At 42.2% G+C, this 21528-nt stretch overlaps 1 protein-coding gene across 4 annotated transcripts in view; it reads left to right on the top strand.

The window, feature by feature from the left end:
• The window catches only part of SIN3A (SIN3 transcription regulator family member A), a 73584-nt gene that overhangs the window by 33124 nt on the left and 18932 nt on the right, over positions 1–21528 (top strand). For all 4 annotated transcript variants that reach the window (XM_089671349.1, XM_089671351.1, XM_089671350.1 and 1 more), the window contains 10 exons: positions 805–963; positions 2034–2123; positions 2603–2721; positions 5286–5496; positions 6813–6929; positions 8349–8587; positions 8862–9045; positions 9647–10229; positions 13616–13785; positions 18088–18261. In XM_089671349.1, the coding sequence (XP_089527475.1) occupies positions 805–963; positions 2034–2123; positions 2603–2721; positions 5286–5496; positions 6813–6929; positions 8349–8587; positions 8862–9045; positions 9647–10229; positions 13616–13785; positions 18088–18261 (2046 nt within the window). The remainder of the gene's footprint in view (positions 1–804; positions 964–2033; positions 2124–2602; positions 2722–5285; positions 5497–6812; positions 6930–8348; positions 8588–8861; positions 9046–9646; positions 10230–13615; positions 13786–18087; positions 18262–21528) is intronic.

Here is a 21528-nt window from a genome sequence, read left to right as displayed (position 1 = left end):
TCCAGTCCAACATTTTTAGGCATGTTTATAGGAGTGAGGAAAGCATGGGGGGGAGGGGGGTTCAGTGGCAGGGGTCCAGTGGTCCATGGCAAGCTGTAGTAGGAAAAAACGGTGCCATTCTGCTGGCAACACTATGGCTGAATATTGAACCGCAAGACTAGCTGAACGCAATTTTTGCAGCTAAAACCGCTCACATGTGTTTTGACTGGTGTCTTACTTCTAGAGCATTGTTAAAAATCTAAAATAAAGTTGTGCTTATTTTACTGATTCTGCAGCAGCGAAAGATAATCTTGTACATGTAGTATTAGCACTTTTGTGGTAGCTTATTTTTCTCTAGATGTTACTAACTTAATGTTTGATTTAAATAGTGCCAACAGTAGTGCAGCACTTCAAAAATTAAAGGTAGATGGTACAGTTACAATACAATGTAAAAAAGATGGTTCAAAGGAACCTGCTTGTGAGAGCTTGGATCTTTCTGTGCTTATATAAATTAGTGGCAGAGTACTTCTACAAGCTGCCAAAAGATACAAATCTGCTGTTTAGGGCATATAGTTTTCAGCCGTTGGCACTTACATGCTGAATGCGGAGTAGTTGGGGAAAACACATGCATACAGATTTGTAAAGTGGATGTTTTCTTCCACATGGTTTTTATGCAGACGTGCTCTAGAATCTGAGTGAACCAGCTTTAGTAAATAAACCCTGTGTGCCCAGATCAAGTACTTCTATTGGACTTTACTCTGTCTGGTATGAAAAGATGGACTTTTCTGGACTTTTGTTTACATTGTGTTTTATTTTAATTTCTAGCTGCTGAGTAAAACCACAGCAGAAAAGGTGGAATCGGTGAGGAATGACCATGGAGGTACTGTGAAAAAGCCTCAAATGAACAACAAACAGCAGAGACCCAACCAAAATGGATGTCAGATACGTCGGCACTCTGGATCTGGGGCCACGCCCCCTATAAAAGTATGCAAATAATAAGATCCTGCTTTTTTTTTGTTTATTTTTTTTTCATTGATAAAGTGGTTGCAAAGGCTCAAGGTTTTTTTTACCTTCATGTAGTATATGCATGAAGGTAAAAAAACTGTGTGCAGCAGCCCCCTTCCCAATACTTAACTGAGCCCCATTATGATTCAATGGTGTGCACGGGACACCCGTTGTCCGAGGACTCTCCCTCCTCATTTGGCTGAAACAGCAGCAGGAGCCATTGGCTCCCACTGCTGTCAATCACAGCTTGTTCGCCAATCAGAGAGGAGGCAGGGCCGAGCCACTGCACTTTGTGTGAATGGACATGCTGAGTAGTGGCTGGGGCGGGCCAAGAGGAGGATCGGGGCTGCTCTGTGCACAACCACTACACAGAGGAGGTAAGTATACCATGTTTGTTATTTGAAGAAAAAAAATAAAATAACACACACACACGCACACGCTGTATTAGTAAAGAATCTCAGCAAAACTACACTGAGCCAGGTAGCCTAGTGAGTCATATAGAAACCAACCACATGCAGTCTGTCATTGCGAGGGTGCTAACAAGTATGTGTAATGTCCACTGTGCTGCAACAGTGTGTGTTTTACTTATTAGTGAGTTGTTTGTTTTATTTTTTTCCTCTCTTGACTCATTACTTGACTTCCAGTCTGGCACTGATGAGATTTGGCACATGGAAATGGTCACTGTTTTTGAGAGTAGCACAAGTTAAAGATGCACATACATGTTAACAGATTCATATGTAATTGTTTTATATATTCTATAATAAACACTGTCAATACAAATGTCAATCGAAAACACAATATAGGTGCTTTAATGTGATATGGGGATTGGGACAGAAGTGGGAGCACCCTTGTTTTATGGAGACTATAAAGTGCCATTGGAGTCTTTTTGAAGTACTGGGTTTCAGTTTGGGCCTCATCAGACTCTACATAACTGAAATATTGCATTTGTGTGGAATTATCTGGTAAATTTCATAAGTGGACTTATAGGTTGTGCAAGGTACGTTTCTCTCGTTTTTCATTGACAAGTTACATTCCTTTTTGTCCTGCAGAAGAAACCCAAAATACTTATCCCGAAAGATCAGTCCTTGACAGATGCAAACAAGCACGGAGCAGGGGCAGAATCACAGTTTTTTGATAAGGTGAGTATGGATGCAAATTTTTATCTGGACTTTTTCTGCTGTTTGAATACCATTGGGAGAGATTTTCTAAAACTGGTACACTCAGAATCTGGTGCAGCTGTGTATTGTAGCCAGTTAGCTACTTCACCTTGTTCAATTAAGCTTTGAGAATAAAACCTGGAAGCTGATTGGTTTCTATGCAGAGCTGCGCCAGATTTTTCACCATGCAGTTTCAGTAAAAAAAACCCGTAGTCTCATGTTAATTTATGAATAATACAGTTATACTTTTAATATACTTAGTACTTGCACGGCACAAAGGCATTTTCTATACTGTAAAGCTATGAGGAGGCTTTTTCCAATGGTTATTCTATTTTTAGTGTGTCATTTTGTTTCTTGACATCACACTATTTTAATTCTTTTAAGTTTGGAAAAGTTAAGCACTTTGACTTATTTTATATTATTTTTATTATTATTTTTCCTATACCTGTTACCTTTCATAGGTCCGTAAAGCTCTCAGAAGTGCAGAGGCCTATGATAATTTCCTGCGGTGTCTGGTGATCTTCAATCAGGAGGTTATATCTCGGTCAGAGCTGGTGCAGTTAGTTTCTCCTTTTCTTGCGTAAGTTTCTAGCATCCCATTCAGTGATTTTCTGTGCTTTTCAATGATGATGCAAGATAGTCGCCACCACTTAAAGGTGTACCTTACAAGAGATAGTAATGGGTTTATTACATAGGAATAATAATTTAAAAGCACCTCTTATATTTAACAGTGGTCAGAAAAACACACTAGAGAAAGTAAAGCTGATTAATTGCAGTCTCAGTGGGAAAAAAAATGTTGTCATTGTTTTGGGTCAGGGTATTAGATTTGGCTTGGCAGATAGTGTGGTTTAATACAATCTTGAACATGAGAGGTGCGTCGGGGAAGTCAGGCACTCACCACTACCCTATTTAGGTGTTTATCTGAGACTCATGGGAACATCATATGGGTAGTCATTAACTGGTGTAAAATGTTAAAGCCAGTTGTGTGGCTTTATTTATTTTTTGTAATAATTGTATCGGAGCCCTCTGAACAAATGTTCTCACTGGGGCTCAAGTAAATGTTCTTGGTTTTGTTGCTAAGCCAATACATAAGGTGTTGGGGGAGGGGGGGAATAAGGAACTCATGCACATGGAGATATTTTTTATTTTTTTTTCTTGGTTTAATGTAAAAAAACAGCTTTCACATAGGATAGATGAAGGTAACACATTATATTTCTGTGCTGGGCAAAGCGACATGATTGCTTTAAATGCACATACGCCTACATCTTCCCTTCACTCGCCATTGCTCTATTCAGCTACTGCAAGGTCAGAAAATATTTTAGTACTTAGAGTATGGAAGAACATAATACTAATGAGGACAGTTCTGAGCCCTGTGTAAAACTGGCCATACAATGTTCGCATTTTGGCTGGGTTTTGAACCATTCGAAATTCACTCCGTAGGTGGTGTGGTCATTGGCTTGCTACTGCCCGAAATTCCTCAAATGTAAAATTAAAGGAGACTGACAGAAAATTGTTGGTCAAACATCAGCTGCATCCACTGAGATGCATCTCCTGTTTTAGAAATTTTCAAAGCCAGCTGTCAAAACACAGCAGCTTTCATCCATCAGTGCTGTGTAGCACGGATGGAAGAATCTGCTGGATCTGTGTAAGTCCAGTTTAAAGGATAATTTCACCTTTTTAAAAAAAAAAAAAATTAATAAAAAAATGCAAATTGAGAACTACAAGCCAATAGCCGCAAAGGCTGTGTCAGTACTTGCAGTCCATTCATTCACAGAACTGAATGAATGATGCGGTTGTGTGGGCAGAGTCCACAGGGAGTGTAGGCAGTGGCTGCAGGAGTGGGAACATGTAACACATTCTCAAAAGGTGAACTTATCCTTTTAACTCCTGGTTGGAGACATTTGAAGCTTGGGCAGGGCTTTCTTTGTGTCCAGTGGCTAAATGGAGTGATAAGGCTCAAAGGTAAGAAGTGTGTTGCTGGGCAAGGTAGAATTAAAGCAAACCACCTGTGTTTTGCTCTCCATTGACAAAAGAAAAGCTTTGAACTTAAAGTGAATCTGCTTTGTTTAACCACTTGCCCCCCTGATAATTTATCCCCCTTCCTGACCAGGCCATTTTTTGCTTTATGGCGCTGCGTTATTTTAACTGACAATTGCGCGGTCATGCAACGTTGCACCCGACTGAAATTTGCGTCCTCTTTTTTTCCCACAAATTGAGCTTTCTTATGGTGGTATTTGATCGCCTGTGCATTTTTTTTTTTTTTTTTTGCGCTATAAAAAAAAAAAGACAATTTTGTGGGGAAAAAAACAAAACAATATTTTGGACATTTTGCTATTAAACATGTATTCATCATAAAGTTAGACTAAAATGTATTTTGCTCCATGTCTTTGCTAAAACAAATCCCAATACGTGTAAATTAATTGGTTTATGTGAAAGTTATAGCATTCCCAAATGGCGGTATAGATACTAGAATTTTAATTTTTTTTTTATCTTGCTAGTAATTGCGGTGGTCAGCGACCTTCTAGCGGGACTGCGGCGGGCATTCTGACACTGGGGGTAACTGACTTGGTGTTGCTGACATCCCCAGTGACACCAATACAGTGATCAGTGCTTAAAAAAAAAAAAAAAAAAAAAAAAAAAGCACAGACACTGCCCTAATGACACTGGCTAGGAAGGGGTTAACATGAGGGCCGATCCAAGGGTTAACTGTGTGCTGGGAGTGTTTTACTGGGGGGTGGTGTGTTTGGTGCTTCACTGTAAGCACACTGCTCTGGATGGCTGTGCTGTGCACAGCCATCCAGAGCAGTGTGCCTGAGCCGAAAGAGAGGAGGACTGTTAGTAAACAAAGCAGTCCTCCTTTGTCGGGAGATGTTCGGTAGTCACCGGGCACAGGCGGGTAATCACCAGCCGGGACCCGATGATTGACGGCAGGTAGGGTGCACAAGCTTCTCGAGCACCCCCTACCCGGAAATTTAAAAACAAAATCACGTGATTTTGAGCACCCCTGCCGCCCTGTAGCACTATATCTGCTATAGGGCGCTTGGGATGTGGTTAAAAGGCTCAGCAAAAAACTATTTCTCTTTCCTTACTGCAAAAATATTTATGACCCTTTTTGTTTCCTGTGTTGGTACTCTTTATAAACAGGAAATTTCCTGAGTTGTTCACCTGGTTTAAAAACTTCTTGGGTTACAAGGAGTCCTCACACCTGGAAAGCTTCCCAAAAGAGCGTAATACAGAAGGGATTGCTATGGAGATTGACTATGCGTCATGCAAACGCTTGGGCTCTAGCTACAGAGCGCTGCCTAAAAGCTTCCAACAGCCCAAGTGTACGGGACGAACGCCGCTCTGCAAAGAGGTGAGGAATATAACTTGTAGGGTCAATATGTTTGTGTTAGTATTTTTTTTTTTTCCAAAATGTGTAGTTTTACTGTGGTTCCTGTGCCAATGTAAACATTGCTGATATCATTTGGAACTATAGCTGTTGTACCACTGAAAAGGGGATTTTCTGCAAGTTTGAGTAAATCCTTACCACAGACCATTTGTAGAACGGTCTGTCCTTTTTTGGTGTTAATTGCAGTGAAGACTTAAGTGGATAGAGTGTGAGGCAAACTGTACTACGCACACAGCGACGACCTTAGAGAGGCCACCATGGAGAGCAAATGTCCTTATTGCTGACTTGCAGAACTGTGCTTTTGGAAAGCTTTGTTTTCCTCTCCTTGTGTATGCTCGGTGCATGGGGCTGATCATTTGACTTTAGATGTCGCTTTAAAAGGTTCATATCTTCAGTCATTCCCTGTATATGAGAAGAGCAAAATGATCACTGCTCAGCTCTGCAGCTTGGCTACATTTTACTGTACCAGCAGTGATTCCACGGATGAGTAATTTACTGGTCAGAGACTTGTTCAAGAGATTTCCTGTTCTGTAGACAAAGCGGGAAGTGCAGAAATCACTCCAAAGTGAGCTAAATCCTCTCTTGTCATGGGAATAAGTGCCCACATTGGAAGATTTCCCTCCTTTCTTTGTTTGGGTGGCAACTCAAAATTTTATATTTCCCTCCACTTTCAGTTCCCGTGATAATGGTAAACAAGAACAATAGAGTGAATCTCCTAGAAATGGCACCAACCACATAAAAGACATTCTTACCATTGTCCGAAACAAAAAAGAAAATCAGAAAATGTATTTTGTTATACTTTAGGCCAGGGACAGAATGATGGCCTTCAGACAGTGGCAGGTCACATATTTCTGTCCTCATGAGTTCACCCTATGAATTGGGCTTAGGAGTTAGGTTTAGGTTGCAGGTAAATTGGCAATTTTGCATTTAAACGTTCTGTATTGAAAGTTTGTTTTTTGGGGAGGGTATGGAGTTTTTTTGCACCATTTATATTAAATTTCAATGCTTTTGATTGCAGGCTCCCTGCTCGGAGACCCATCGGCGGCGTGTTGGCTGCTATGGCTATAGTTCACCCCAATTACCAAGTGCTCTGGTTTCCTTCCAGAAACCAAAAAATATGCTAATAGATATATTGACTTCCATGCAAAATTAGCTTTCATTCAAATTTTATATTGGATAAGGTTGTTAGATTTTAGGGGTTAATGTGAATGTTCTTGGCAAAGAGAATTAAAATAAAATAGGTGGAGTAATTTAGCCCTGTTCTTCCCTTTTATGCACAGGTCCTGAATGACACATGGGTTTCCTTTCCCTCTTGGTCAGAAGACTCCACCTTTGTTAGTTCTAAAAAAACACAGTATGAGGAGCACATTTACCGCTGTGAGGATGAGCGGTTTGAGGTAGGTATACATTTGTTTTCTGATTTTAAATGCTGCTTACTACCTAAAAAAGGATTAATTTTTTGACTACATGCGATGTGGGCTGACTTCATAGCTAAATATGGCACATGGGTCATGTAGCCAGTATTCAAACAACTCTTACCTGAATACTAGTTTTTGGCACCTTTTTAATTAAAGTAGATGTAAAGGAAATTCTCCCCTTCCCCCCTTAATGCATTCTCTGCATTAAAGTGGAACTCCACCCAAAAGGGGAAGTTCCACATTAAGGCCTCCCCAGCTCCTGTTTGTGAAAGGAGCTTTTGGGGAGGAGGGGGGGATCGGGTGCAGATACCCGCTCCCACTTCCGCTCCAACCACTTAGGAAATTGGCGGCGGAAGTTCAGTTTTTAAGTTCAGTTTTTGTAGCTGCTGACTTGTAATTTTTTACATAGGAGAGTGGAACTCTGCATTAAGATAAAAAAAATCTTTTAGATGCAGCTCCCCCCAATACTTATCTGTGCCCGGTCTTGATCCAGTGCTGCTCCCTCTTCCCCCCCCTCACTAGAGTCTGTTAGAGCTCTGGGAGCCATTGGCTATGCTGGTGTCAATCAAATCCAGTGATGAGTGAGAGGGGGCGGGCTGAGTTGCACTGTGTGTCAATAGATGCTCACAGTGTGGCTCAGAATCGAGCCCGCACAAGTGCATCCCTATCAAGTGGCTTACTAGGAGGGTACTCGTGGGGGGGGGGGGTTGGTGATGGGCAGGGAAGTGGGTTGTTTGGCCAGGGAAGTGGGTTTGGCCATGAGTGCAATCCGAGGACTCCAGAAAAGGATTGGGGCTGTTCTGTGCAAAATATAGCACAAAGCAGGCAAGTAAAACCTATTTAAAGTCCTGGATTTTTTGTGTGGCCTGCCAACTTCTACTTATGGTTTACTGGTTCCTTTCTAGCAAGTTTAAGCTGAACTCCTAGGATAAGAAACTTTTGTCTGTATACTTGAAATTTTACTTAGATCTTGGTGCGCAGTGTGTGTTTCTTCCACAGCTATGAACTAATCCATTATGAAACTTTGCATCTGTGTGGGAACGTTCTGGAACAAAAAACAGTCACTGCTGCTCCTTTTCCTTGTGCAGGGTGACTGGTCTTGTCTGCACAAATCCCCCCTGTAGTTTTTTTGCAGACAGCCCTTAAAGGGGGGGGGACCTGTTGGGTCCTTCTAACAACTCTGCTTTCTGCACAGTAATGATGTCACTGCCAATTTTAATATGGCAATATCTGGGTATACAAAGGCATGTGGTGCACAACGTGTGGATTTAAATCCTTTATGGCTATTTGAATGTTTTTGTTTTTTTTTGTCTAGAGGTCATCATTACAGTTGTTGTTTCTACTCTTTAATGAAAACTTTAAGTCTTTGAGTGCTTACAGATCTGTGTGTTTTCTCAGCTGGATGTTGTATTGGAAACCAATCTGGCTACTATACGAGTACTAGAGGCCATTCAGAAGAAGCTTTCACGGTTATCTGCGGAGGACCAGGCTAAGTTTCGGTTGGACAACACTCTAGGAGGAACATCTGAAGTTATTCACCGGAAAGCTCTTCAAAGGATATATGCTGACAAGGCTGCTGACATTATAGATGGTCTTAAAAAAAACCCAGCTGTTGCCGTCCCAATTGTATTAAAGAGGTCAGTGCATTGTAGGTGATGTGACACACAGGGCTGTATTTGTCTTAGTTTGCATTGTATGTAAACTGCTCAGAATTCTCCGCTCAGTGTATTGCTTTCATCTGAGATTTTGGTTTGTGTATTTTATTTAATTCACTTGTGTGTATTTGGTGTTTCACATTTGAGTTTACTTTACTTTTCTGGTATTTACCCAGTTTCTTTACTCGCTTCTTTTGAGTTACCTTTGTTTGAGTTGCCTCTAACCAGCCTTCTAATATCTTTGTGCTGTCTGAAGGTTGAAAATGAAGGAAGAGGAATGGAGGGAAGCACAAAGAGGCTTCAATAAGATATGGAGGGAGCAAAATGAAAAGTACTACCTGAAATCTCTAGACCACCAGGGTATAAACTATAAACAGACTGACACAAAGGTTCTCCGCTCGAAGAGTCTGCTAAATGAAATTGAAAGTATCTATGATGAGGTAAGCATACGTTTATTGCCTAATGCAGCCTTTAGATTCATCCTGTAATTTCTGCTTGTTTAGGTGGAGAATTCACAAATCTGTGTGTTCTTTTAAAATATGGTACCAACAAGCGTATGCAAATGCGAAAGTCACAAACTAGCATATCGACTCTAAATTCTATAACGATGCCTTTTGAAAGGAGAACTCTGGGTAATAGTCAACAATTGAATATTAAATGTATATAGGTGTTTGCCCATGTCTGCAATTCATTGTTTAGAAAGTAACTTTCCTAAACTAGTTTTGGACCTGAGAAGACTAATCTAATGCTGCAGTGTGCTCTGGAAATGAATTGACATGCATTTCTGTACAGCATTGGTCTTTTCCCTGTTCTCATAATTTCAATGGAATTTACACTCAGCTGATTTTAGCCACACAGTGCAGGGACAGTAGTACTTTCTATCCAGAATTGCACATAGCCAGCATGGTTATAGCTTCTAATTGGAATGATAAATAACAGGTGTGTAGCATACCATGTAGATGCATGATTTGAGTTTGCCTTTCATTGAGTTTGTTTTTAGAGGTGCACAAGTCCTCTGATTGCTGTATTCCTCTTTGATAGCGACAAGAGCAAGCATCAGAAGACAATTCTGGAGTCCCCTCAGGACCTCACCTCACATTGATCTACGAGGACAAACAGATACTGGAAGATGCAGCTTCTCTTATCATCCACCATGTGAAACGACAGACTAGTATTCAGAAGGAAGACAAATATAAGATCAAACAGATCGTTTACCATTTCATCCCAGACCTGCTCTTTGCCCAGCGAGGAGAGCTGTCTGATGTTGAGGAGGAAGAAGAGGAACAGACAGATGAAACAGAGGATGGGGTTACCAAGAAACACAATGGGGTTGGGGGAGGCGGGGGCAATAGCCCACCAAAACCCAAGCTGATGTTTGGAAACACCGCAGCGCAGAAGTTTAGGGGCATGGAAGACGCTTACAACTTGTTTTATGTTAACAACAACTGGTACATCTTTCTGCGTCTGCACCAGATACTCTGCTCCCGGCTCCTGCGCATTTATAACCAAGCGGAAAAACAGGTGGAAGAGGAAATGAGGGAACGGGAATGGGAAAGAGAGGTACTTGGGCTGAAGAGGGACAAGAATGACAGTCCAGCCATACAGTTGAGACTGAAAGAGCCAAGTAAGTATAAGTGACTAAAACATTAAAATAAAGAGGTTTGTGAGATTTGAAGAATATTAAGAGAAGAGAGGTGACAGTGATTTGAGGTTCTTGCCCTCGCTGTCTCCTGTTTTTTGCATAGCTTTCTTTTGATTTTCTTCCTAACTATTTCTAACCAATTATTTTATATGATCACTAATGCTTTAATTATGTGCAACAAACCTGTGACATGTTTGAAAGAATTTCTTCACCACCCCCTCCCCCAACTGCTCCCTTTTGAAGCTGCAAAGGCAGTGGATAGGGATGAGGTTTAACATCGCGGTGCTGCAAAAATGATCCCTTCTGTCACATGCACATGGATGCGATGCAGGCTTTTAGAGGGTAAATCGGGTAGCAAGAAAAAGCGTTCCACCACAGATCAAACATTTTTCAGAGGATACAGCTAGTGTAAACGACCCCTAATGCAGTTAAGTAGAAAAGCTTGGTCACTTCCTTGCCCTCAGTCTATGATGGGGCAGTGAAAGTGAATCTAAAGGCTAAAGGTTTTCATGCATTCTATGCATGAAGGTGAAAACCTTCCTGTGCAGCAGCCCCCCCTAATACTCACCAATGTGCATTGGAGTCTCGGCTATCCCGGGACTCCCTCTCCTCATTGACTGAGACAAGTGTCCCGTTGTCAAGCACAGCCAATGAGGAGAGGGGGCAGGACCAAGCCGCAGCACCATGTGTGAATGAACACACGGAGCAGCGGATGCCCCCATAGCAAGCTGCTTGCAGTAGGGGCACTGGACAGGAAGGAGGGGCCAAGAAAGCCTGCGGGGGACCCGAGAAGAGGAGGATTTGGGCTGCTCTATGCAAAACCACTGCACACAGCAGGTAGGTGTATAGACATGTTTGTTATTTAAAAGAGGAAAAAAAAAGCCTTTAGAATGCCTTTTTAAAGCATTAGCAGTTCAGCCCTCTGCTCTTCTTTGTCAGCAAATTTACATGCGCATACCTGATTTTCTCATAGCACTGCACCTTCTGTAGCAGCCTTTACAACAGGCTAATACAGGGGTGGGCAAACTTTTTGACTTGAGGGCCGCAATGGGTTCATATATTGGACCCGGGGGCCGGACCAAGAGTAGATGAATGATGTGTATGTGTCATCCATAGTAAGTATAGTAATATTCCCCCATAGTAAGCATAGTAATTAATCCCCCATAGTAATTCATCCCCCATATAGTAATTCATCCCCCCTATAGTAATTCATTCCCCATATTAATTCATCCCCCGTAGTACTATTCCCCCCCCCCCCCCAAGTAGTAAGACAAGTCCCCCCTGTGTTAATTTTTTCTTACCTTTGCTCCGCGCGTTCCTCTCGCCGTGTTCCCGCGCCGTTCCGGTCTTCAGGGCGGACTGTGAGAGGAGCCTAGCTCCCCTCACGTTCGTCACGCTGCCCCGCCTACACTCATCCTGACAGCCAATGTATCACGCTCCGCGGGCCGGATTAAAAGGTTTGCCGGTCCGTAGTTTGCCCATTGCTGGGCTAATACCAAGTCAAATGTAAGTTTTTATGCTAACTGCATTTTAAATATTTATTTGTTTATGTTTTTAATGACTACCTAACTGCATTAACTGGTCTTTTTCAATATCTGCCTGGAGTTCAGAGGAGAGTACATAATTGAAATAGAAGTACACACTGATAGTGCTGGGTCGAACGAAAAACTGACAGATCTTCGTACCAACACAAGTGATGTTGGTGCGGCAATCTCCCCTGCTATTTTATTGCATTTTGATAGCGGGGAGCCATTCCTGCCCAAACACCCCACAAAAATTTACAGATCCAAAGGCTGCAAGCGCTGATCGGAGGCTAGATTTTTAGCATGCTCTTTCTTCAAAAGCTAGTCATTAGATTGGCTTCTGTCAGACAGCTGTACAAACTGACCAAAAGTTGTTCGGTTCCTGCTGAAATGGCCGAGTTTTGGCCAGTGTGTACCCAGCTTTAGAAGGTGCCTGATCCTCTGTTTATACCATTGGGCACATGATATCCAGATTGTCAGCTTCCAGCTCACAGGTTGGAGCTCTAGTATGTCACCCTAAAATATGCTACATGTCTAGTGCTTTGAATAGTGGTGGGGAGGGATATTTGCAGGCATATCTTGGCGACTTGACTGCTTATATTTTTCAGACTATTTCTGTGCCACATTCAGAGTTTGTGTATTTGCCGCTGTAATTGTGATCTCTGTACACAACAGAATTTCTTCCTGCCCTATAGAGTTTAGTTTACAAAAACTGAAACTGTTTTCTAGGACTGCCACTCCTTTTTTTTTTTTTTTTTTTTTTTTTTGAGTTGGACAAAGCTGACAGTAACTGCTAAATTGAGTCCGCTTCCAGTACTTTAGAGCCACCAATGCAATACTTTAGTTTACCTAATTCAGCTGTTCTGGTCCAGTGCTTTTGGACAAAAATAGTAAATGTACCTTTTTTTTTGCAGGTAAAAAAATGTGCATTTTTAATTTTTTTTTAATATTTTTTTTGTCCAAAGGAGCCTGTAAAGCGTTGCACTAGTGATCAGTAGATCGCTGATGCCACGCAGATCTCCTGCAGACCTGTCAGAATATCTGCTTGCCGTACGGGTTGCATGAGCAAGCAGATATACTGATAGGAAGCTTCAGTGAACTACCACAGTGCTCCACAGCACCGTGGTAGTCCATTGAAAACTGCAAGTGACAGCCACTAAGGCTGTCGGGACTTGTAGGCACTCATTCACAGAATACTGTGAATGAGTGACGCAGTCGCGTGGGCGGAGCTGTTTTCAAACCTGACAGATAGTATGGGGAGAAGTTTCCCCATACTATCTGTCAGAGGGAGGGGGGTGGCTGGCACGGCTGCGACTATGGGAACATGTTACATGTTCCACCCTAAAAAACGGGTGGAACATGTAAAATGTTCCAAAGGTGAACTTATCCTTTAACCCTAGTTTCAAATCTCTGCGGGTGGTACCACTGCAGATCCGCCCGAAAATCTGTGCGGCCGCACCACTCGCACAGAGCAATGCAGACCTGCAGGCGGGTGCTATTATTTCTAATGGCACGCCACCCACACTGGAAAATGCAACCGTACTGGGAACAGCGGTTCCTGTGCGGGCTGCGGTTTCCAAATGGGTGCAGGGACTTCTTCCCTGCGTGTCACGGGCACAGGAATCCATTCAAACGAATGGGCTCTCGTGCCCCTGCCAAACGTGGCCCGCATGGCCGCATATATGTGAACCAGGGGTAAGTGTTTTCCATGTTACTCCCTACAGATGGTTGCCATCTAACAAAATGAGATGTGTTTTTTCTAAGCCATTAGAAATGTGTATATACATACAGTGTAATTTAATACATGAATATTTTGACACGTGTGTTATCCAACTTGTTCTACAGTGGATATAGAGGCTGTGGATTATTACCCAGCATTCCTAGACATGGTTCGGAACCTGCTGGACGGGAATATGGATTCGAACCAGTATGAAGACTCCCTGCGGGAGATGTTTACCATCCATGCCTTCATTGCCTTTACTATGGATAAACTGATCCAGAGCATAGTCAGGCAGGTGAGTACTGAAAGAATGTCTTGTTACATAAAGGATTTATGATCACGTATATAAAATTTTAGTTTGAAATAGAAATGCAACATTAGTGTATAGGTTAAAAAAACAAAACATAAATGCCTAACATGGTCAATTTGAAATAGGAAAGCAGGGGGGCTGGCTGGATCACCAGTTATTTTACACAAAGAAAGAAATGCAAAAGGAACAGGAATTTATTTTTACCACAAATACATAATACAGCAGGCACATATCAGAGATATGAAATGTTGATGTAACATATACATTTCTGCAAAGTTGAAGCCTTGCTTTGATGGTCATGCCTAGCGCCCAACAAACCCTCTTGCAGGTGTTTTGCAATAGAAATCGATGTTTGTGGTCAAGTTCAAAATGCTTCCACTTGAGTAGCTACAGGGGTATGATCACATATTATACAGGATTTATATAGCGCCAACAGTTTGCTCAGCGCTTTACAATGTTAAAACTAAAGCTTCTGAGTTAACCCTATGCACATTGCCATGCTGATGTTTGCGTAAAAACAAAGATTCTTAGTGTAAATCATGCAATACGTGTTCAAGGTGGCCAACTGCATCCAAGAAATCCTTCTTTGGGAGATCCATAATCCTTACTCTGCTGTGCCTTGAGCATGTATCGCAATAATATGCAAGCCAAGAATCCCTGTTTTTTTTTTAAGTTTGCTTGATATATGCAAGTGTGTGTATAGCAATGTGCACAGGCCTTTTTAATGAAGAAAATTGGATCTTTATGTGCAGTAAAGTTCTTACCAGTCAGACTGACTGCCATTCATAGGCATCATCAGGAAGTTAAGCTGCAGCTATCGCTGTTGTTTTACAAGACTAGGGTTTACAAGACTAGGGTTTACAAGACTAGGGTGGTGCTGCCAGCCTTCTGGTTGATATCCATTCTAGGTTGCAAGCCCTTGGAAAGCGTTTAATCTTGTTTACCTCTCTCCATTTACGTAGTCGTTTGTTAGAGACTGCAGGGAATGTTGCAATATGTATTCCCTATATTAATGATAATGGCCTCTGCTTCTAATGCTAGCAGTGCATTTACTACAAAATGTTATATTGTCATCAGATTGAAATTGTGTAAAAATAGCTGCAATTGTTCACCCATCCCCTGTCCCTTTCATACATTTAAGCTGGGGATGTGGCAGTGAATGTGATCAGTCACTTTTTATATCTCCAGCCAGCATGTTATAATAAAGGATTGTGACCTGTTGACCTCGGCTGTGAGATTTGATGGGTACAGTCAAGTTTTGGTCATCATTATTTTTTACTGGTTCATTGTTGGTGATGTCTTGTCTGATTGTATTATGTCACTGGACTGCACACATTCCACAAGTCAGGGAGCTTATACTGCTAAGAAATTATGGCCTCTAGCTACATTTTCTGTTAACATTTTCATTGCTGCTGTTGATAGAATTTGTTTTTGCTCCTTAAATAAGACATGTGGTATGTGTTAATACAATTACGTGTGATTCCTGCTGATCCTCTCTTGTCATTGATGAGGTCTGATATTCTGCAGTATCCTATTACCTTAAAGGATACGTTCACCATCTGAATATGTTACACCTCTATTTAGGATGTTCAGCATCCTCCTCCTCCACTGCCCCCTTCCCTGTGACAGCAGACAGGTGGTTCCTTTTCCCACACCCACTGTCACATTTTAAAGAGGCGCAGCTGTGTCATTCATTCACAGAAATCTTGACGTTTTTATTGAACTATTTGGGTACTGATGAGCACCCTCCTAGGTTTCGAACATTTCCTGCAACAGAGTAACTGCCTGTATTGAGATATGAACAGAGAGCTGTCAGTAGTGTCTGCAGAAGCCTGACTTTTTTTCTTGTGATCTACTAGGGTGCAATGCTTTGCAGGCACCTGATTAAAAAAAAAAAAAACACCATTAACCTACCTGGCGGTATTCCCGAGTGTAGCTCGGCGTAAAGTTTCAGTACCACAAGCGGTAACCCCGAGCTACACTCGGGAATACTATGCGGTACTGCTCTACGATCCCTCGATCACTTACCTTGTCCTGCGCTCCCGCGATGTCCCTCCTGCAGTGTTCCCGGCAATGTAATCCGGCGTATGCATCTGTCATCTGGGTTCCGTCCCCTGTGAGCGTCGGGACGTATGGGGGACGAAACGGCGGGAAATTAAAAAATGACAAAAAGTGACATTCACTAAAATCACATAGTAAAACATTACTGTATCAAACCATTTCACATACATTTTGTCCCGAGTGCTTTGTCCTGTGCCCTGCATTTTTCCTGTTCTTTCTGCCTGGAAACTGAGAAATGTCCATGGCGTCCAAAAAGCGTCCCTTTAGGTCAAAAGCGGTTTTAGACCAGCTAGAGAACAGCGATAGTAAATCAGAACCACTTGCAGAATTGAGTGATAATGATTCGTGGGGAAATTCGTCATCAGACACTGAAAACGATTTTGCGACTTTGCTCAGTGATGTGTGAACTTGGCGCTATATTTCAAATTTCAGTGTTTTTTGTTTTGATTATATTATTGAATTAAATTTATTATATTATAATTTTTATGATTATTTATTAAATTATAATTTATGATTTTGTGTTTCAAATTTTATCATATCCGGGATGTTTACTAGACTCTTGTGCGGACAGATTTCAGTGAGTTATTCCTAAAAATGACATGCCTACAATTAAAAAAAAAAAACATATTTTCATGCAAAAAAAGTATCGCTTTCAGCACCAAAAATCTGAAATAATCATACCGCCAGGGAGGTTAACCTGCAAACTCGTGTGCTTTTTAAAAAAAAAAAAAAGTGTGTGTTGTCTTTTATTTTCTATTTTAAACTGAGTGGGTTGTTTTACACAGAAGTCAAAGCAAGTTGCACATGAAATCGGCAAAAAATAGTCGGAGATCCTTTTTCTAAATCTGCAAATCAGAATCACACCGATTTGAACAGTTCTGTAGGCACAAATAGGGTGCAACTTGTCATGCAATTTTGAACTGTCAAATAGCAGGACAAATTGTATTGGTGTGTTAGGGGGCCCACGTGGTTGCAACATCAGTGTGATGCTGCATCTGTTCCCCCACTTCTTAGACTGAAAACTGAGTGATCAAACACCACTGATCGCTTAGTTCTTCAGTGAGCAGTCAGTCACCGGTTCTCTGCTCTGCCCCTCCAGCACTCACTGGAGCGCTGGGCTGTGAAGGAGGCAGAGGTAGCTGCCTCCTGGCTCTCAACCGGTTGCTGAGAGGCTCAGCCAGCTGCCAATCAAGCTCTGGATGGATCTCAACTATATCACCGGGATCTTTCCAGAGTATGGACCAGCTCTGTAATGTAGGCTTTAGCCCACTGTTGGCTGAAAACTGGTCACAAGACTGCAGAACTAAGTGCACTCCTGTGACCCACAGGGCAAGTAGGGCCAAACAAGCTTTTATTTTACTTCTCCTTTAAAACTAGTCCTATCCACATTGCTTTTCAGTGTTCATATTTATGAAATCCTGACATTTGTTTAAATATAGCATACCTGTTATGATAGAAATGTCTTTATGCCGTTCCCTTTTAGCATTGAGTGTGACCGTTTTTTTTAATGCTATAGGTTTAGGGCACAAACGGTGTAATCCAAGAACATGTGCAACTGTATTTTATTACAGATTTTTTTTTTTTTTAAAGACTTAAAGTTGATGACCTCATTATCTAGGGCAGCCTTACTCAACCTTGTTAACCTGGAAATACCCGAGATCATTTTTTGGTCTTGAGGATCCCCTAAAGCCTGGCGCACACAGGATAAATATCAGCCGGTTCAACAAACTGGCCAACATTCGACCCGTGTGTACAGCAGCCTGTCAGGCTTCTGTGAAACAGGAATGCTGGAAAAGCAGCATCCAATCAATTGACTAGTGTCAGCTGAGAGATCGCTGTACCGTTTGCTTAGTACAGTGAGCTCCCCGCAAGCACTTCGGGTTTTTTTTTTTTTTTTTTCGTTCTGCCGGATGGGTTGAAAGGAAAAAAAATCCTCTGTATACTAGGCTTAATTCCTATATCTACATTCCTATTATTAGCATGATAGTCATTGGGAAGAATGCCCCTTCTATTTTGTGGTCTTTGTGAAAATCACCCCATTACACACAGTTAATAAGTTAATGGATGTCAATGGTTATTTATTGGAAAGGCAGACATTGCTCTTTGCTCAAGGAACCTGGAGGAACCTTAGGGTTCCATAGAACCTTGGTTGAGAGAGGCTGGTCTATGGCAATAGGATATATTTTCTGTCATTAATACTGAAACAAATTATCCTTTTTTCTTTAGCTCCAGCACATAGTCAGTGATGAAATCTGTGTCCAAGTGACTGATCTCTACCTCTCTGAGAGCAACTGCAATTCCACTGGGGGTCTCCTGGCTACCCAAGCATCACGCAGCCTGAATGAAGCCAACTACCAGCGAAAGTCTGAACAGCTGATGTCCGATGAGAACTGCTTCAAGGTAAGGGGCTTGACCCATTTCCTCTATTTAAGGCTGTTTTAATAAAGATGAGATATAATTTCTATTGAACTTAAGCCAGCCATAGACGGTTCAAATCTCTACAAGTCCAGCAGGAACTGGATAAGATTTGAACCATGTATGGGCAGGCTGCATGTACCCGAGTTGATCGATCTGGTACAACCAGCCTGCCGGATTTAACATCCAATTATTGTTAGCGGCTGTTATAGCTGCTAGTAATAATCACCGTGTTCTCCCAGCGGGGGCTGGGAGAAAGCCTGTGGAAAGAATAAGGGAAGTATAACTGCTTTTGTCGTCAGTCTGCATTTTTCCAAGGACATCTCTGCTGGGGATGCCTGATTTTAATTCTGCTTCTAATGTGATCTAAGTGATGAATTGATTGTCAATATTCAGTAACTCTGGGCCTTTTCTTGTGAACAATCATTGTGACCAGAAAAGGCTGTTATCAATAAATCAGTCCTTTGCAAGATGGTAAGACTATCTCAACTATCCTCCAATTTCTCAGTGTTGAGGAAGAGGGAGTTCACAACCCTATAAAATCTTTAATTTCTCCATAATGATTTTTTTATAGCACAAAACCTAGGAAAATTATTGTATTGTTAATGACTGTGTATACCTTAAAGGTCAGTCCATCCAGAAGTGATAATACATTTATAGATGGAATCTGATTGGCTGAGGCAGCCCCTAGTTTCTTGTATGTATGGAAAACTCCCAACAATATGTTTTATGTGCTTGAGTACACAGTAATTCAAGTACAGTCCTGCCTACAGGAGGTTTGAACTGTGGCAAACAGGAAAAGGGTATTCTGGGTTCTGGGAGGTTGAATACCTTTTTTATAGTAATTTTTTTTTTTTCCCTTTGTTTTTTCAATCAGGGTTTTTCACTACACACCTGCCTCAGCTGGTCTGTATGTATTGGCATTTCCTCAGTCTAGCTTTTGGAGGCTTTACACGGACCATGCTGGACTGGACATGTATTACTATCCTGGAATGTGACCTTCAGCACTGGGCTCTACATTGTGGTGCTCTGCAGACCTGAGTGTTAGCCATGGAGTGCTTTTCTGGCCCAGAGCTGTGATGTGACACTGAGGACTTCCTTTGTTAGTAAGGCCATTCACACATAAGTACAGGGAGCTACCTCACTGTTTACACTGCTAAACCTTTCAAATTTTCCACCACTGCTGGTAAACGTTGGGGCTGAGAAACTGACCTCTTGAAGTCATACGCTGGATGGAAGAACGTGTATGCAATCCATGCTCTTTCCTGCCATTTGACGTAGGGGAAGCACCACATAGATCTCTGGTCTTTTTCCACCTCCAATCTACAGTGACTTGTCAGTCTCTGGCAAGTCTCTTCCGCACCAGCTGCCTGAGTTTGTGGGTACTTGAGGCCATGCCTTGCATTTGGACCTAGCTGCTTAGCGCAACAGTCTCTGTAAAATGCAAATGGTTCTGTCCTGCTGCCACAGGTGCCCTCAGCCCACACAGCCTGCACCATCCCCTGCAGCGAGTCCCAACTGTCCATTGCTGAAGAGATTTACTTTACAGGCATTTATATAGCGCTGAAAATTTACAAAGCACTTTACATACTGTACGTTCACATCAGTCCCTGCCAGGGGCGGACTGACAACTCATGGCGTCCCCGGGCAATCATCAAAGTGCTTACAATCTAAGGTCCTGATCTTGCTTTAGACATTATCCAATTAACCACTCTTTGGAGTGTGGAAGGAAAGCAGAGTACCCAGAGGAAACACTTGCAAGTACAAGGACAGTCATCTCGTCCTTTCCATCATCCTCGGCAGTAGGTGCTGGTAGGTCTTCAGAGCTGGACTTTCACTCAGCCCCTAGGATTCAAAGCTAGAGGTCAAATAAACCTGAGAAGCCTTTTGCATGAAGGTGCAGGCTCATTATGCATCTGTTTGGGTTCTTGGGTAGCTTTCCTTTTCAGTGTTTGGGGCAGAAGACACCCCTTTTTAGGCATTACAGGTGTCTCTTGATGGTAGCTGTCTGTCACCGGCACATGAGGCTATCCAGCCGAAACCCTGGATAAAAAGGTATATACCATGTGTGCCATTGGACTTTTCATCACAGTTAAGGGGGTTCACCACTTTCCCCCTTCAAGGGTGTTAGGGGAACCCTCCCTTAAGAGTGCTTTCCCTTTTCTCATTGGCTTTCAGTCCTTTTCAGTGGCCCTCTTTATTGCTATCGGCTTGGTCTCTAAACAAGAAATCTAGATCATCTCTGGACAAGGTGGCCCCTGGCATGATCCATTTTCTGGACCAGGTGGTAGCTGGCATGACCCATCAATATCTTTAGGTGAGTAGATGTGTCTGTCCCCCTCATCCCAGAGCAACTCCTATGACAGAAGAAGGTGGCCTTTTCCTTACATTGGGTGGCTCTAAGAGTGCTACTCTTGAATGCACTGCGCATCTATTTGTCGTCAATTGTTGATCTCTACCTGCATGGCAGGCAGAAAGCATTGCTGGTGGACTCTGCTCTCCTTATCCCTTTCCTTAACACTGACTTCAAGGGATTGTACTCTTGCGTTTTCTACCAGTCCCAGGTGTCCTTTTTCATTCTGTTATGTGATAATGCTAACATTTTTTTTAAATCTCTTATTTTGCAAGATTGATTGTCTGGTTAGGCAACCTCATTTTCATTATGGGATTTTCCTTTCATGAATACTAAGGGTTAGGAGTGTAAGACTTGGGACTTCCATTGTAAACTGGCTGGCATTTTCTTGCTGACTTGGTTTTGTGCAAGGTTTCCTCTGGAATCTATTCTCCTGGGGGCTTGCCCCAGTGTGTTTGATTATTTTCTGACTATGTCAGACTGTCATGTTTTGGATGTCTTTCATCCTTATCAGATGGTTATGATACTCCACTTGTTTTGATAGCTTTTTGATTCACAACATTCACTAGTTCTGGCTCTGTGTTCCCGGGATCGAATCATTCCCCTCTCCCTCCCCCCTTAGCAGCGATCTCTTCTGTCCTGATTTTGAACGTCAGGTTGATCCTCTGTCACTCTTACTTGGTTGTTGGCAGCTTCCCCTGTCCTGCAGGGGCTTAATCTAATCTCATTCAGATTCAAGTTAGTTCTAAGTTGGACAGTTCCCTCTTCCTTTTTGGTGACCTGTCAGTGGCTGTTGCTCACCCATTTTGCTTTTTGATGTCCTGACTGTATCTGTACTCCTGTGTCCCTAAATGGACAAGAGAGAAAGTGTGTGCGAGCTTTTCCACAAAGCTGAGCTT

This window comes from Staurois parvus, unplaced genomic scaffold (genome assembly GCF_062004578.1).
Source record: "Staurois parvus isolate SC_StPar_1 unplaced genomic scaffold, SC_StPar_1.0 ptg000105l, whole genome shotgun sequence".
Lineage (NCBI taxonomy): Eukaryota > Metazoa > Chordata > Amphibia > Anura > Ranidae > Staurois > Staurois parvus.
Note: the sequence above shows the minus strand (reverse complement) of the source record. Positions and strands in the feature narration are given on the sequence as shown.